General features: G+C 35.4%; 1 protein-coding gene across 6 annotated transcripts in view; it reads right to left on the bottom strand.

Annotated features, from left to right (window-relative positions):
* Positions 1-18,966, bottom strand: part of NOX4 (NADPH oxidase 4) — a 166,962-nt gene that overhangs the window by 106,273 nt on the left and 41,723 nt on the right. For all 6 annotated transcript variants that reach the window (XM_058687522.1, XM_058687523.1, XM_058687520.1 and 3 more), the window contains one exon: positions 16,574-16,654. In XM_058687522.1, the coding sequence (XP_058543505.1) occupies positions 16,574-16,654 (81 nt within the window). The remainder of the gene's footprint in view (positions 1-16,573; positions 16,655-18,966) is intronic.

Here is an 18,966-nt window from a genome sequence, read left to right as displayed (position 1 = left end):
AGAATCGGAAACAGGCTCCAGGCTCCGAGCCAGCCATCAGCCCAGAGCCCGACGCGGGGCTCGAACTCACGGACCGCGAGATCGTGAGCTGGCTGAAGTCGGACGCTTAAACGACTGCGCCACCCAGGCGCCCCCAGCATAAGTGTTTTGATTTCCCATTACACAGATGAGAAACTTAAGGCTTTGTTTGGGTAAGAAATTAACCAAATGGCAGTCTAAGCATGGGACTCAGAAACATCATCTCCTTCCTTCTACAAACCTATATCATATAAAGCAAATCAGTTGATTAAATAAGTAGACATCAAGGAAGAAGGTTCAAAATGAACAAACGCCTGGAAATAAAGTTGGATCGTGTGTGTGTGTGTGTGTGTGTGTGTGTGTGTGTGTGTGTGTGTATTGGATGGGCTGTTTAACACACCAGGAAAAGGAACATTATTTACTCCTCCTAAGTCTTAACAGTGTTCAGGTGGGCAAGACCCATGTGCTGAGGTCCTTAGAATGACAAACATTACTATGCAGTACAAATCTTTGGGCCAGCTCAGTCAAACAAAACACTGCCATTCCTGGTATTTCAAGGGCTATGTAATATGCTAAAATCCCTTTTTACTTTGAAAGCTGTATGTTACTTTTAAGCTACACTCAAGCTAAATGGCATAGGTTACCTCTGTCTTAAAACCCCATTAAATTGTTTTCTTTGTCTCGGTTTGTAATTGTTGCTAACAAATAGTCATGGATAAGAGAGAAAAGATCTATAGAGAGACAACGATAACAAAAAACATCATTCATTTAAAAAAAACTCACAAGCACAGAATCTCAGGTTAGATTTGGCTAAATAAGGTAGTAAAAGATACTGATGGGTTCATATGGAAGGATACTGGCACATTCCGAACTCCGTATTTACAGGGTAAGTGCCAGGCATACCAGACAGGTGCTTCATGCCTCACTGCCTATTTTTTTATAACAAATTTATGTGGTAAAGATCAGTTGCCCCATCTTAGAATAAGTGAAAACATTTTGAGCTGTTATCTGCCTAAGACCACACTGTCAGCCAGGGGCCAAGTCCAAACAAAGGCCATGCTCCCTCCCCTGTACAAGGCCAACCCTCTCACCCTTCCATTCTTCCTATGAACAAAGACCTATGAAATTAAAGACCAATGTATATATTGAACAAAAATTTACTGGTGCAGGCAAAGACCTGAATTTGTCACATTATTTCATTTTAATTAACTTAAATTGAGTAGCTATGATCAGACATGAAAGCAGTAACAACAAAAAAGCAAAGTGAGCACATATTGGAGATTAGTAGGGTGACCCTTGAGAGTATATAGGGATGGTGAACTTTGATTATGAAATTTGGAAAGGGATTCATGAAGGAAGCAACTGAAAAATGTGAAGATGTTAATGGTTTAACAACAGGAGAATGGCATTCCAGTAAGAGGGATAGTATGAACAAATGCACATGGTTTGCTCCCAGATTAGTAGAGGGGATCATGTCTTATGCATTTACATATCCACCCATATGTCCATACTCACTGCCAAACCCTGTCCTCTCTCTAGCAAGTTTCTGGCAGACAGTAAATGTTCAATGAATTTCTAGTGAATTGATTTTAAGAGCAAATAATCCCATAATTTGTTTGAATATAACAAGTGCATAGAAGTTAAAATAAAAAGAAAATATTCTTGTATGTTTTATTGTATCTTTCATATTAAATGATAAATAATTTGAAGGGAAAAACCGGGAAGGGAAAAAGATGTCCATGAATGGTAAACAAAGAGTCTTGCCAACTTAAGGCAGTGACAGAGCAGGCGGTAAGGGGAGGAAGCACACAGACCATGTAGGAACAGGAATACTTATTACTCATTTTTTTTTAGTTTTATTATGTTCCAAAGGAGAGATTTTGAAATATCTTTGGAATGTCTAGTGTTCTTCTATCATGAGAAATCATGGATTTTACGGTGTATCAAATACGTGGTTGTGGATGCTATTATTTTTGTACTCATAAGGATTTCAAGATGTGCTTTCAAAACTCAACAGAGTTTCAAAAAATAGGTTTCTTTCTTTTTGTCCTTTTTTCCTTAAGAGGCATTATAGACATACTACCATTTTTTACATGACAAAGTCACAGAAAATAATACAATACACAGAATAAATCCCACTAGGTTACAACATAGAAATCATAAAAATATTTTATGGCAAAAATTAAATATTACAAAATGCCACACTGCAGAAAGGAGAAACACAAAATCATTCCTACTTTAACTGCAAGTTAAAAATGTCTAACAAATGCAGTGTCACTTACGTAACCTTTATGTTTGTGATTTTAAACCTTTTTTACTGTAGAGAAAAAAAAATCCTTGTCCCATGAGGAACCTACTTTTTTCCTAGTATTCTATAACACAAAATGTTTCTTGTCTTTACAGAAAAAATAGAACAACCTGTTTCAGACTGTTCTTTTTACTCTGCTTCAAGTACAAAAAAAAAAAAAAAGAGCTTAAGAAAATACACCCAAATTCATCATTTCAAAACCCACTGGAATTCACTGGATTGTGTGGAATCCACTAGAATGCACACTACTTAAGGTCAAGGATGTGTCCTGTACCTCAGCTGCATTGCTGGTGACTAGAACAGTGTATACAATCTATAGCAAGCATTCAATATCTATTCATGGAATGAATTACTGAATGACCAGAAGTGTACAAACAACTTTTTGTTTTGGTTGTTGTTGAAACACATGATTGAGTCATCATCTGGTTCTAACAAACACAGAAGGGAATTTGAACTCATAATCCAACTTCGAAAAAGATGCCTAGATGTTAGGAAATGATATTTAGTAAATAAAGTAAACCATGTATACAAGAAATAGCATGAAATCAGTCTGCAACTTACATCATCCCTCTTTACCCTTGAGTACTGCTAAGTTTGACCCAAGATTTCAGCCCTGTCCTTACCCTAAGCCAAGTCTTATCTAAGCAGACAAATTATCAAGAGAGTCAAGTTATCAACCTACTTAGTAGCAGCATGTAGAAGTAGAGTGCTTGCCTCCACTTCCAGCACACATCAGGGAAAGCCCAAGCACCTGAGTATGTATCAAACCAGAGCTTTTATTCCCATCCCTACTTGGTCTGGTCTAGCCAGGTTCTTGCCTCTGCATTCTCTCCTGGGCACTTGCAACTGACGCCTGAGTGTATTCGCATCCTGCAACTTGACTATAGCACATACTTTGTCTTGTTCTTGCTGATGGCGTTGTCCAAGACATGAGACTACGCAACACAGGGCCAGCATCACAGGTGTGTGACTTTTGCAGTCTCAAGGAACCTTCTCTTAGAAAGGTCCCGTGGCTGGTTCAATGTTCTGTTGTCACCATCTTGAAATACTTAGTAATGTTTTATCAAAGAGCCTCACAGTTTAATTTTGCAGTGGGCCCTGCAAATGAAGTTGCCAGCCACAGACACTATGCAGCTGGCAAAACTAACCATTAGAGCCTAAGAACACAGGATCAAGACCAGAATGTTTCCTAAGTGTGTGAAGTGAAATAGGCCATTTTACTCTTTTTTTTTTTTTTTTCTCATTTCCCTTGGCTGAAAAGTGAGATAGTACATGCTACTGTCTAAATCACAATATAAAGGAAAGGACTTTGATCTCTTGGGAAGAAAAAAATATGTAAGTATCCAACATATCTTAGTATATCCTCTGCCTTCAGGCTTTAAAAAACTGGCAGTGGGAATAAAAGGATTACTTCACATTTCAGAAAAACATGAATGTACTAAAATGTTTCTTAGATGTAGCCCTTGTTCCTTCTCCTTCCCTCAACTTTCTTACCCTGTACCTCCAGCCAGGACCACTTGTTATTATGCATAAGGTCCCAGGAGGAAAACTGAGATTAAAATTACGTGAGAAAGTATTTGGTCTGAAACTCACTATTTCTATCCTCTAAGTGGGGGAGAAGTACACTCAGTTTAGACTAAAAATTCATGAACAAAAGTAGCTTATAGCACAAATAAATTTATGTACATGAAAATTCTCTGTATATACTATATCTACCTATACATATGGCATCCTTATGGGAGAAAATACCACATGACCTCAATACTTACCCCTACTTTTTTCCAGTATAAAATATCAGCAAAAGTAAATAAATCATAAGACCTTAGTCCAGATTGGATAATATAGAGGAATCATTTTTACACAAAAATGAAAAACAGTCCTACGAATAGGAACTTAGAAGTGGGGGGAAAAAGACACTTCTTAAAGACCATATTTGTATAGAACATGATATTATTAACATATGGGAAATATGTAAATATTATATGAGGGAGATTTGAATCTCATATAAGAAAGACTTCATTCTCCAGGAATTTTATTCACCCTATATACTTGGATGAAAAATTCAAAGGCCAAAAAGTAAAAGAAAACAAAGAGATGAATTTTTTTTCTTCTGTGATCCAAAGAATTTTTAGCCACAGAATTACATAAAAATCCCCAACAAAAATTTGCCAATCTACAAAACAACCAAAACAGTTAAGACCTAAAAGTTAATTCCTCTGGCATAGGAATTGATATTCTAGTCAGTGTAAGAACTTATTACCCAGACAACAACAAATATAAACGAGAGTCCCAAAATGGGAATCCAAGTTACGTTTAAACAAATACACAGATTATTTTTTATTGTTACCGAGAGTGCTTTGATAATTGAGGAAATTTGGAAGAGCTTAGAAGGACAACAAATTCCTAGCAAAAAGCCAATTAATATAATTCCCCTTAATCCAACACAAACTGAGTAATGGTTTGTGAAAGGGATTCCCTTGATAAAAATGGGTAAGAAACCTTCTGACCCTCAAAAACACCATAGTTTACCTACGATATATCACTGCTGTGTTGCCTTTTCTCTTTTATATTGGAACTCACAGACACATAATGGGGTAGGCAGAAAACAACTCTGGAATTTTCTACTATTCAACTTTGACTTCAGCTATAGCCCAACATTCTCCCTTTTACATAAGGATTTACACAGTGTATACTTTTCTGTACTTTAGGATTTTTGGTGGTTATGTGAAATTCCTCTCTCCCCTGGATATTTTCAAGGAGTGTATCTGTAGGTTCTTTTTTTTTTTTTTTTCCTCTGTGCAATTCCCATTCTCCTTAATCTATATTGTAGCAATGACAGGCACCATTCTGAGGCTTGGTAACAGACTTTAAAAGATGTAGGGCACCTGGGTGGCTCAGCTGGTTAAGTGTCTGACTTTGGCTCAGGTCATGATCTCTTGGTTTGTGAGTTCGAGCCCTGTGCCTGGAGCCTATTTCAGATTCTGTGTCTCCCTCTCTCTCTGCCCTCCCCTGCTCACACTCTGTCTCTCTCTCTCAAAAATAAATAAATATTAAAAAAAAAGATGTGGACCACCTGTTCACTGGATGAAGAGCCACAAACCCACGGTGTGTAACAAGAATACTGGTGAGAGTATCTCTTCTACTGTATTTTTATTAGCTCTAGTATAGATCCTAGCTTTAATCATTGCTATTTTCAAGTTATGTGGAATAATTTTGGAGGTTAAAATACTATATAGATATAATTTTATTATTATAATTATTGTAGAGTTATACTTACTATATGCCTTAACAAAGTTGTACATTTTAAGAAACATTTATAAAGCAACACAAAAAAAGTTCCATTTTCTTACAGTTTTCTGGGAGGACTATATTTCAAAACCTTGAAATCTATGTAGCTTGTAAGAAAACTGAACTTCTTACTCAAAATACACAGAACACACACATACACACTCACCAACTTTTATAGATAAATTAGAAAATTATCCCAGATTTTCATGTGACATGAATATATTTCATTCAAAAGCAAAGTACCCTCCAAACCATGAATAAATAATTCATTAATTCAAGAAAAGTTTAGAAATTAAATGTATAAATTTTGGGGTCAGAATGTGGGTCAATCCCCAGCCCTATCAGGCACTAGCCAGGTGCCTTTAAATAATCATTTAATTTAACCTTCTGTGCCTCATTTTCCCATCTGTAAAATGACCTCATAGTGCTATGAGATTAAAAAAACAAAACAAAAACAAAAAACTCCATAATGTGTGCATGTGAGAGGTTATATATGTATATATGTATGTGGCATAAAATGCTAAGAACAGTACCTGTAACATATTGACTATTACATAAAGCTTGGAAATTATTAGCAATAGTATCATTATTATCCTCTAAAATGATAATGTAGGGGCACCTGGGTGGTTCACTCTGTTAAGCGTCCAACTCGATTTCGGCTCAGGTCATCACCTCATGGTTTGTGAGATCGATCCCCACCATCAGGCTCTGAGCTGACGCACAGACCCTGCTTGGGATTCTTTCCCTCTCTGCCCTTCCCCTGCTTGCACACATGCACACACACATACTCTCTCTCTCTCTCTCTCTCTCTCTCTCTTTATCTCTCTCTCTCAAAATAAACAAACATTTAAAATAAAATAAAATGATGATGCATAACCATATTTATCAGTAAGTTCTCCTTACAGCAACCTTCATGTGAGAAGAAAATTGTCCCAGTGTTTCTAATTTTCCCCACAATCTATTGTTTCTAACTTTGGATAAAACAAGTGAAGATATAAGATGTATCAGTGTAATATTATAGCTCTCTAGTAAAAACCTAGCTTAGGCTTCATTCAATTATTTTTTTTTTCTTTTCTTTTTTTTTTTCAACGTTTTTTTTTTTTTTATTTTTTATTTTTGGGACAGAGAGAGACAGAGCATGAACGGGGGAGGGGCAGAGAGAGAGGGAGACACAGAATCGGAAACAGGCTCCAGGCTCCGAGCCATCAGCCCAGAGCCTGACGCGGGGCTCGAACTCACGGACCGCGAGATCGTGACCTGGCTGAAGTCGGACGCTCAACCGACTGCGCCACCCAGGCGCCCCCATTCAATTATTTTTAACTTCCTTTGGGACACAAATAGCTTTGGGAATCTAATGCAAGCTACTGTGGGGGTGGTGGGTGGGTGTATTCCAGGAATTCATGGATCCCCGGCACCCATTCAGTGATTCCTAGAGATTGTGAATCCAAGTAGAGAACTCCTACTCTATTAAAAAAGAAGTAGGATTTTGAAGTAGAAATAAAGGGCATCAACGTTAAAATAATTATGCACACCTAGTAGAAATTAAGCATCTAGAAACTATTCAGAACAGGTCACTTGTAAGGGTGACACGTAGTATACAAAAGATTGAGCAATTCCCATGAACGTGCAACTCCTCAACCTTCTACCTAACATGGTAGAGCACATCCAGTTATGATCTCTAAAGTGGGACAAAGCTAGGCAAATCTACTGTGTTTATTATTTGAAGGTTCTAGGCTCCCACATACCCATGTAGAGCCCCTATTTGAGGTAAGGTTTCCTTTTGTGATTCAGTCTCTCTAGAACTTTCCCCTATGCCTGGGAATAGGTAGAATAACCATATGTCCTGGTTCAGCCACAAGTCACTGCTTAATTATCCACAGTATCCCATTTCATTCTCTGTGTCTAGTTTGAACAATAAATTATATAGCCAATTCAAATCTAGAGGCAATGAAAGGAAAATTGAAAAGAAAGTGTAGGGAAATAAATTTTTCTCTCCCAGTGCTAGAATAGAATTGGCTTAACATAAAACCTCTGGGCCTTCCTTTCCCTGGGCTTCACCAAATTCCCATTGACATTTTAAGTGCAAATGCCTCTCTCTAGTAGGAAGATCATACAAGCCAGTGTGGGTGAAAAGAGCACTCAGTGCAAGTGGCTTCTAGAAGAGAAGATATTTGGAATCAGCAACTTTCAGCACTTGTCTATACTGCATAAATACCTCCATCCCCCAACAGAATGTTCTTAATTTCCTTCTCCTAAGGGCATAGTAGAAGGAGGATAAGCCAGTGCAATAAGCCTAACCTCATAAATATTTGTCTAACCCTGGTTAACTTCTTGAGCCTAAACTCCTATGAAGCCAACAGTGCCTCTCGTTCATTAATGTCATTGTTGACAAAGGCTGCCCACTGTGTCCCCCTGGTTTAAAGAACAGATGATTTTAGAAACATGCACATGGAAATCCATTCTTTTAAATCCCCCTAGAAAACATGATTCAAACAGAATATAAATCACACTCTACAATGAACTCTTGCCAGCAAATAGTCCCAAATGGCAAAGAGCTCTGTCTAAAAGAATAAGTATTACGTAATATATAAATAATATGTATTAATTTATATAATAAAATGAGGTCTGAGAGGCCCAGCAGAGCTAGCACAAAAAAATTATTTATACAATTAACTGGCTCTCATTGCCACATGTGCTTTTGAGAAGGCCCTTCCCCCTCTCTTTTTAAGAATTGTCACATTATAATTCCTCTCTCATGTAAATAAAAAAACAAAATACAATTATTATCCACCCAACATACAAGCTAAAGCCAGTGGGTGGTGACTGTGGTAAGACTGAGAGGCAAGGGTGCCAGATCTCATTTACAATATGTTCTCTCCACATGCCTGTCAAAGGAGTAGGGTTAGTCTCTCCGCTGAGGCTCTGTGACACTCATAATTGCTTTTCACTCCAATATCCCTTTTATCAGTAAGTGAGAACGGCAGTATATATCTCCTCCTGATGAGTTTTTGAAATGAAAATAAAGAAGCGTCCGGTTACATTCATGTCTGAAAAGAGGAAACATTTTTGGCTTTTTTTTTTCCCCAAATGTCTTCCAAATTGAAATATCCATAATATAGCACACAAATAGCAAACCTCCTAGAAAAGTGTATTAAAAATTAAAAGAAAAAAATTCCCCAGGAGGATGCTTGTCTTGCAAATCCCAAAATAAACCTTTATTGTTAACACCAATTGAATTTTTGAGACCTAACAATGTCATAAAAAATGTTGCCCTTTCAAGGAATATTCTTTTGATCTGCTAAGCTGTTTTCATTATACATTTATCAGATTACAGATAGGAAAATATGGGCTCTTCAAAAGTGCTGTGTATTTATACAAAAAAGATTCTTCAAACAGTTAAATGTAGAGTTTCATCCTAATACAGCTATTAGTATTGGTATAAGTATATTTTTTTTCTAATACTTGAGTATGTCTCTATTATGTCTATATTGCTACATTCACTTGTTTAAACCTGAGACAACCTTATAATGTAGGTGACTTTATTAATCCCATCTAATAGTTAAGAAAGAGGACAAATTATCTGGCAAGGTCATAGAGCTATTAATGGTATAGCTCTTAATTGCCATGCTCTACTGATCTCTTGAAAAGGAAAATTAGCATATTTTAGATACATTTGACCACCGAAAAGAAACATCTGATTTGGTTTCTATGAAATGTGTTCTTTTAAGGATGTCATGCAATAAATAGATTTGCTGAGAAAGAATTTAAAAATTCCAAAACATAGGTAACAAGTATAAAAATTAAGTTAAGCTAAGTGCATGGATAATCATGGAACAACACAATCAGGTCCTAAATAATGACCGTAATATTTGCAGCAAGAAAGATAAACTTTCTATGTTGCCAATGTCATATTACATACACCAGAGCACTACATTTAGTTTGGTTTCCAGCTTTAAAAGGGATACAAAGTTCTCTCTCTCAAAAATAAATAAATCAGTAAAAAAACTTTTAAAAAAGGGGGGTGGGGGAACCTGGTGGCTCAGTTGGCTAAGTATCCGACTTCGGCTCAGGTCATGATCTCATGGCTGGGGAGTTGGAGCCCCACATAGGGCTCAGAGCCCTGGAGCCTGCTTCAGATTCTGTGTCTCCCTCTCTCTCCGCCCTTCCCCAACTCAGGTGCCTGTGCACCTGCATGCCCGTGCTCTCTCTCAAAAATAAATAAAACTTCAAAAAAAAACTTTAGAAAAAAAGGGGGGGGATACAAAGGAAGCCATACCAAACTGCAGCCAGCCTAATTTAGTGATTAGGAATGTGGCCTCAGGAATCTGATGATCCCTGGGTTCAAACCCAAACTCTTCTACTTATTATGTACGACTTTTAACAAGTTCATTCACCTCTTGCTGTCCCTGTTCTATCACCTGGACAAGATATAATAGCAATAATGATAATAATATAAAATAATAATAATAATGATAACAACAGCATATTTTACCAGGGTTGTTGGGAGGATTAAATGAGATCAAACATTAGTAAGGTACAAGATAAGTACTCAATGAATATTAACTATGAATATGTTTTTTTTTAATTTTGAATAATGATGAGACTTGAAATATCATAAAGCAAGGAACACATGAACATAATTTAAAAGAGAGGGACTGAATTTTGATGGCCTACAGAGTCATAGACATTGAAGTCATTGGATTAAATTAAAGTAAAATAAACTCTGGCTCAAAAGAAAAAGAACTTTGTGAAAACTGGAGCTTCCCAAAGACAGAATGGGCTTTTCAATACTAGATATTTACTTAGATTGCATGGGAGACAAAAATCATCTTTCTCAAGATATCGTTTAAGCTTCCTTCAAAACTGGAGATTCTACAAAAGTAAAATGGACCTTTGAAAACCATCAGAAGCAACTGGTCTTCCTTTGCAAAAGTCTGCTTAGATAGAGAAACTAGTCAACAATTTCTCATGGCTTCATCCTTGAAGCCTAAAATTTTCTAAAGTTTCTAGCCTACATTGATTCTTCTGTTCTTTGAACTACTAGAATTCTTGAAAATAAAATATGTTTATGGCTGGAAAATATGCAGTCTAAAATTCTCTCTAGTTCTTTTTTAAGTTTATGTATTTATTTTAAGAGAGTGAGAGAGCACGTGCACATGGGGGAGGGGCATGGAGCAAAGGAGGTAAAGAATCCCAAGCAGGCTCCATGCTATCAGCCCAGGGCCTGACACAGGGCTTGATCTCATGAACCATGAGGTCATGCCCTGAGACTGAGCCAAAATCAAGACTCAGACACTTAACCAACTATGCCACCCAGGCACCCCTCTCCAGCTCTTTCAACTGACGTTTTTAATTGCAAACTAATTACCAACGCTGGAAGACTAAAGATCATATATTGTTCTTCTATACTTCATTAGAGTAGTTAGCACACTGATGGAGAGATGCCCAGAAAATACTGATTTCCTGTTCCAATCTAAAGTATGCTCTTTAACAGAAATCTCAGTATATATCCAAGAAACTTACTTTGAATAACTGCACCTTACTCATATAACCAAAAGTTATAGAATGAAATTATCAAGATATTTCATAAGCAAAGATACGTCTAAGTTCTCAATATTGGCACAAATGATAATAATTTCAACAGATTTACTTATAGACAGATCCTTTAGGAATAAAAAGACTTTTTTGAGAAATGTTTCATTTTGAAAAAGCTGTAAGATTTACCACTAGTAGGGGTGCCTGGGTGGCTCAGTCGGTTAAGCGTCCGACTTCCGCTCAGGTCATGATCTCACGGTCCGTGAGTTCGAGCCCCATGTCGGGCTCTGTGCTGACAGCTCAGAGCCTGGAGCCTGCTTCACATTCTGTGTCTCCCTCTCTCTCTGGCCCTCCCCCGTTCATGCTCTGTCTCTCTCTGTCTCAAAAATAAATAAACATTAAAAAAAATTAAAAAAAAAAAACAAGATTTACCACTAGTAAGTTTTCCCACACCAGAAGCATAATCTGTGTGACTGTATTCAAAATTTAACGTCATTGGGTTAAAAACTTTTAGCTATAAGAAGAATAAGTTTTGAGGATCTAATGTACAGCATGATGTCTACAGTTAATAATACAGTATTGTATACTTGAGATTTCCTAAGACAGTAGATCTTAAGCGTTCTTACCAGCAGAAAATAAAAAAAGGTAACTGAAGTGATATGAATGTGTTAATTCACTTGGTTGGTTGTAATCATTTCACAACATACATGTTTATCATCACATTGTAAAAAAAAAAAAACTTAAATGATATATAATTTGCAATATAGTATAAATATATTATTTTGTCAATTATACTTAAATAAAAATTTAATTTCATAAAATTGTGCACTATACAATGCTTATAGGATTATGTATTTGTTGTATGACACTGATTTCAATATTAGAATAATTGTTTTTTACTAATAATATATAACTATTAAATTGGTATAAGAAATTGATTATATGTAATTCATCCCGCAGATGCCTTTGTTATTTCTTTGCAAAAATGAAAGTCACTTTCTGTTTGTGACCCTTGTTCTACAAAAGTAAAATCAAAATTTAAGAAGGCCTTCTTTTATGTCCAAAAAATGAAGAACTCTCAATACAATCCTCTTTAAGCTTAAGAAATCTGTTTGAACTCCTGAACCTTTAAAAAAATTGACTCTAGGGGCGCCTGGGTGGCTCAGTCGGTTAAGCGGCCGACTTCGGCTCAGGTCAAGATCTCACGCTCTGTGAGTTCGAGCCCCGCGTCGGGCTCTGTGCTGACAGCTCAGAGCCTGGAGCCTGTTTCAGATTCTGTGTCTCCCTCTCTCTGACCCTCCCCCGTTCATGCTCTGCCTCTCTCTGTCTCAAAAATAAATAAACATTAAAAAAAAAAAAGACTGATGATGTTGAACATCTTAAAAAAAAAAAAAAAAAAAAAAAAAAAAAAAAAATTGACTCTATTTTGAATTACAAAGAAACAGACATTTTCAGTTTTAACTTAATACAACATAAAGGCAAAAGAATGCATAATTAATTATACTAAGAAATGATTGCATTTTTCTCTCTGTTACAGATAGATGTATGAAAGAGATCACAATCCCAGGTAAATCAAGATATTAACCTTTAAAAAAAAATCTTAACACTAAATTCTAAGTACAGAACTCTCTAAAAATACAGAACTTAGCAGTAAAAAAAAAAAAAAAAAAAAAAAAGGAGGTTTTGAGTAAGAATGCCTGAATTTGTATCCAGGATCCATCAGTTAGGTAAACTTTCAGAAGTTACTTACTCTCTCTATACTTCAGTTTTCTGACCTGTTAAGGGGTTGTGACAGTATTGTTTATCTTCATAAAACTGTGATCCTTGGAGACATAAAGTATCTCAATTATTTTGAATTTATCCTTGGCATATAGTAAGCATTATGTAATTGTTTTCAATTACTGTTATCATCAGTAACATCTGCTTACTCATAGTCCATTTTATGATAATAGCTCTGACAGGCAAACAAATTTTCTGTACAGAGAGATTTCTTGGTGTCCTAATAGTCCATAGAACATATTATCCAAAAAAAAAAAAAAAAGGGAAAAGAATAGAATCCAGAGCTTCCACAGACCATGGCCCTCTTCCCTGTGTGGCAGGAATGACTAACTGGAAGCCATGATTATAATATGTGGCCATGCTTCTGATGCTCTACAACTGTATGTTCTAGAACCCAGTATAGAACAAATTGAGCCAAGACATGGAAGAGAGACTCATATAAAACTGCTATTTAAACCAGTGGCCTCCAAAATCAGAGAAAAAAAAAAAAAACATTTTGAACATGCACCCTGAAATAAATACATAATGTATGTATATGACCTACTGTACTGACAAAGTACATTATAAAACATTCTGAGAAAAAGATTAACAGCAAATCTGAAGCTTTCTCCAAACACTGTCTCCCTGGAAACATTTTGGGCTACGATAAACAGGGAATGCCAGCTGTGTTTCCAGGCAACATTGTTTATTAATGGTGGAATGCATTTGCACCAGGAAGACTATGAATGAACTATGTAGGACTCACAGACCTCAGTTTCCTGTGTGCAGTGTATTCTTGTAACTGAGGGTATCCCTTGAAGAGACCTGGGCCGCTACCAAGAAACTGGTTCCTATGGAGCATGAGTCTTACCCAAAGCAAGGTAGTCTATGCCTTGGAATTATTTATTAATTATTATTTATTAATCTCAAAACTGAGCTACTACATGGGAGGTAAGGGAGAGGAGGTGGGAGAACAAGAGAGACCATCACAGAAGAACGACCTGACATTATCCTATTGACTTTCTATATTTCTATCCTGTATCATTTACTCAATCAAGTGAACCTGACGCCAAACAATGGCCTATTGTGTCATATTAGTATGAGTCTCAAGACAAAACCATAGTCCACTCTAGTGATCATGCAGACACATGCATACACAAAAATGTATTATTTCCTCCCTCTAACCAAATAGATTATTTTAAGCACTATACCTTTGAGTACACTGCTTGGGTTGACACATGTTTTCAGAATAATTGGTGTATATTCTTTGTAACAAGCTTAGGATACTTTCTTTTTCCCTTTGTGATCTGATGTTGACAGATCCTTCTCTCAGATCATTATAAACCAATGTAGGCTTTCTCTGCAACTACTACTGTGGGTAGGCCTTTTCACTTTGTTATTTTGGTTTTTGTTTTTGTTTTTGTTTTTGTTTTAACATTTATTTATTTTTGAGACAGAGACAGACATAGCATGAACGGGGGAGGGTCAGAGAGAGAGAGGGAGACACAGAATCTGAAACAGGCTCCAGGCTCTGAGCTGTCAGCACAGAGCCCGATGCGTGACTTGAACTCACAGACAGCAAGATCATGACCTGAGTCTAAGTCGGATGCTTAACCGACTGAGCCATCCAGGCGTCCCTGGTTTTTTTTTTGTTTTTTTTAATTCTTAATTTTTAATTTTATTTATTTATATTAAGTTTTGTACCTTAATTCCAGTATAGTTAACATACAGTGTTATATTAGTTTCTTGTGTACAATATAGTGATTCAACAACTCTATACATTAGTCATTGCTCATCATAATAAGTATACTCTTTAAGCCCTTTCACCTACCTCAGCCATCCCCCCACTCACCTCCCTCTGGTAACCATCAGTTTGTTCCCTAGAGTTAAGAGTTGTTGCTTGGTTTGTGCTTCTCTCCTTTTTTGTCCCTTTACTCGTTTGTATTGTTTCTTAAATTCCACATGAGTGAAATCATATGGTATTTGTCCTTCTCTGACCGACTGATTTCACTTAGCATTATACTCTCTAAGCGCATCCATATTGTTGCCAATGGCAAGATTTCATTCTTTTTATGGCTGAATAATATTTCATTGTGTGTATATACTACATCTTCTTTATCCATTCATCAATTTATGGACATGGGCTGTTTCCATCATTTAGCTATTGTAAATAATGCTGCTAGTGATATGTGTATCCCTTTGAATTAGCGTTTTTGTATTCTTTGGGTAAATACCCAATAGTGTCATCACTAGATCATAGGGTAGTTCTATAGTCCTATTTTTTTTTAATTTTTTTAATGTTTATTTATTTTTGAGACAGAGACAGAGCATGAGCTGGGGAGGGGGAGAAAGATAGGGAGACAAAGAACCTGAAGCATGCTCCAGGCTCTGAGCTGTTAGCACAAAGGCTAACATGGGGCTTGAACCCATGAACCATGAAAGAGTGACCGAGCCAATGTCAGATGCTTAACCTACTGAGACACCCAGGTGCCCTACAGTTCTATTTTTAACTTTAGAGTAACCCCCATAATGTTCCCACAGTGGCTACACCACTTTGCATTCCCACCAACAATACAAGGGGAGAGTTCTATTTCTCTACATTCTTGCCAACACTTGTTGTTGCTTGTGTATTTGATTTTAGCCATTCTGACAGGTGTGAGGTGATATCTCAGTGTGGTTTTGATTTGCATTTCCCTGATGATTAGTGATGCTGAGCATGTTTCCATGTGTCTGCTGGCTATCTGGATATCTTCTTTGGAAAAGAGTCTGTTTTTCAATAGGATTATTTGTTTTTTTGGTGCTGAGTTGTGTTAAGTTCTTTATATATTTTGTATACTAACCCTTTATCAGATATGTCATTTGCAAATATCATTTCCCATTCAGTACGTTGTCTTTTAATTTTGTTTTTTCTTTTGCTGTGCAGAAGCTTTTTATTTTGATGTAGTCCTAATAATTTATTTTTTGCTTTTATTTCCTTGCCTCAGAAGACATATCTAGAAAAATATTGCTACAGGCTGCTAGGCTTTTTTAAACTAAAACCTGGTAACTCTATTGTTACAAATTCCACAGCAGCAAGACATTAGGAATTCCTAAACTTTTAGGAAACATTAAAATACCTTCTTGAAGTTCTTTATTTCTTACTAACTTTCTCTTAGAGGTTATCACGATGTAACTACATGGACTTTAAAAACTGCAACATTGTAAAAGAAGTAACTGTCTTTCAATTTTAATATACTTTTATACTAGATTCATTAAAATATCCTATGATAGGGATGCCTGGGTTGCTCAGTCAGTTAAGTGTCCAACTCTTGGTTTCAGCTCCTGTCAGAATTTCACATTTTGTGAGATCGAGCCTGTGCCGGACTCTGGGCTGACACCACGGAGCCTGCTTGGGATTCTCTCTCCCTCTCTCTCTGCCCAGTCCCTCCTGCTCATGACTTATGTGTGTACGTTCTCTCTCTCTCCCTCTCAAATAAATAAAACTTTAAAAAATATATATGCTATGATAAAAACATAACTATTTCTTCATTCTTGACACTACCCTCAATTCCATATAACCAAATAATTTTACCACTTTCTATAAAAAATTCTCTAGATTTATCTATCATTACCCTATTTTTAGGTATACATGATTTTAAAAATATTTTAAATATTTTTTAAACTTACCCTGAAACATGCAACATCAGCAGCATGTAGAAGACAAAGAAGAGATTATGAGTATACCAGAAGATGTCATAATTAGAAACTCTGAAAAAACAAATAACTTAATTTCAATGCCACTTTACATTCCATCATTTCAAACATATGTCAAAATTGAAGAAAGTTAAAATAGGAGTTCATCTGAGATTTATCTATTAAGACAAAAGTATTAACATATCATGCAGAGAGAACTGACAAAATTATAACTAACACTTCACAATTTTGAAGATTCTTTGTATTTCAAATAAAGGTACATGGAAAGAATTAAAATGAAATGTTTAAAGTAATTATGAGTTTGAGGAGTAGGTAATAGGCTGATAATATGTACTTTCACTGTCCTTTTGATCAATATTCTCAATTTTCAGATGATACCTAAAACAAATAATCCTCCTATCCTAATACATAGTGTGAGAGTAGTCCAAAGGAAAGTAAAATTGAGAGAAACTAAATAGATGCTCATTAAAGTTTTATATTCTTTTCCTGAACAGCCTACATGTTAAAAAAAAAAAAAAAAAAAAAAAAAAAAAAAAAAAAAAAAAAAAAAAAAAAAAAAAAAAAAAAAACAACCTTGGTGTTACTGCCCTGGGGGAAACAAAGAGCCTCAAAAGAAGTGGTATGGTGAGCACAATTTATGGAACTTTTGAGAAAAGTAAAAAGACTAACATATTTTATTTCATATGTCTGGGTAGATATTCAAATATTAGAATCTTGGAGGTGGAAGGCAGATATTAGTAAAAGCTTCTTAGAGGATTCTGATACAACCCCTAGAACTTTCAGAACCCCTGAGATAAGCAATATCCAACTGGTTTGACATTTACTTCATCTACAGCTTTTGTTATTATAAGCAAGATCATTCATATCCTTGGATCATATGCCTTTTTGCACATAGCTGATTCTTTTTGAACCTAAATTCCTAGAAGTGGAATTACTACATTGAAGGACACTCATTTTGTTTTTCATACACACTGGCAATTGCTCTCTGAAAATGTTTATCAATTATAAACCCAACTGTACAGTAGGAGAGCCTGTTTCCACAAACCCCAACTCCACTTTATACATTTTCATTATTTTATGTAAGTGGAATTAGATATGATTTCCTTTCTGTGTTACTCACCTTAAATTCTTCTGTGATTTATCTATTCATGATAATTATCCATTTCTACAGTATATTTTTCTTAATCGTTGTGTGTAAACTGTTTAAATTTTAAGCATGTTCCATATAATTTAAGCATGTTCCATAAGATTGTAAGAATTTATTATTGGGCAAAGTTTCTTTTAAATTTTAATGGCATAATTTTTTTACAGTTACCTCTAATTTATCTCAAATTTCATTCACTTAAGCCTTGCTTTCTTCATAAGTTTGTAATGGCATCTTTATTATTTAGCAGCTTTTTATATATATCAAAGCCTCCTACAGGGCTTTCTATCAACTCTATCATTAGGTTCAATTCCTTGGTAATTTTTGCAATTAAGTGCTATTCTGTTTGAAGTTACTGAAGCTTAATTGTGGTAATGTTTGGTAAGCCACATTCCCTTTTACTTCTCTTTGGAACATGTACTTGGATATTCCCTCAGGTGAACTTTAGAACTGTTTTTGCTGAATTCAAAAAACAAAATAATCTATCTTTGATTTTGATGGGAATTGCAACAAGTCTACAAAATGACTCAGGAAGAACTCCATTTTTGCAGTATGCAATCTTTATTAAAATATCTACTTATTTCCCTCAATGCAGTTCTGTGTTTTTCTATATAGATTTTAACTAGTTTCTTATTAAGTTTATTTCTAGATATTCCATGTTTTTATTATTCAGTTTTATTCAATTTCACACTGATAATAGCAATTATATAAAAGCTATTTTTAATATTTGTTTTGTATTCATTTACCTATTACAATTCTTTTCTTTGGTATAACACTAATGTTTTTTTTTTTCCATAATTCTCTTGGATTGTCTGGCAGAACAATTACATATACCTTTCTGGAAATAATGATGATTTATTGTTGCATTCTTTCTACTAATTCTAAATGTTTCATTTCTTATCATATATAATAATGGTAGAATTAAAAATATCACTTTTGGCATAATTTTCTTAGGAATGTATCTCATGTTTCTTTTATGAGTTTAGTTCTGGCTTTTCTATTTTTTTAATTCTATAAAGGAAATTAATTCCTAGTTTACTTATTTTAATTCATAACTAGGGCTAAGATTTAATAACCACCATTTAAAAATCTATTGAGATAAAAATATGTTTGTATTCCTGTCACCTGCTATTAAAATATTTACTTATTTTAATAGATTGACCCATACTGAACCATTGGTGGATTACTAGACTACATTCAACTGTTAGAAATCAAACATTAC

Source organism: Neofelis nebulosa, chromosome 10 (assembly GCF_028018385.1).
Source record: "Neofelis nebulosa isolate mNeoNeb1 chromosome 10, mNeoNeb1.pri, whole genome shotgun sequence".
Taxonomy (NCBI): Eukaryota; Metazoa; Chordata; class Mammalia; order Carnivora; family Felidae; genus Neofelis; species Neofelis nebulosa.
The sequence above is the reverse complement of the archived record's forward strand: the minus strand, read 5'-3'. Positions and strand labels throughout refer to the sequence as shown.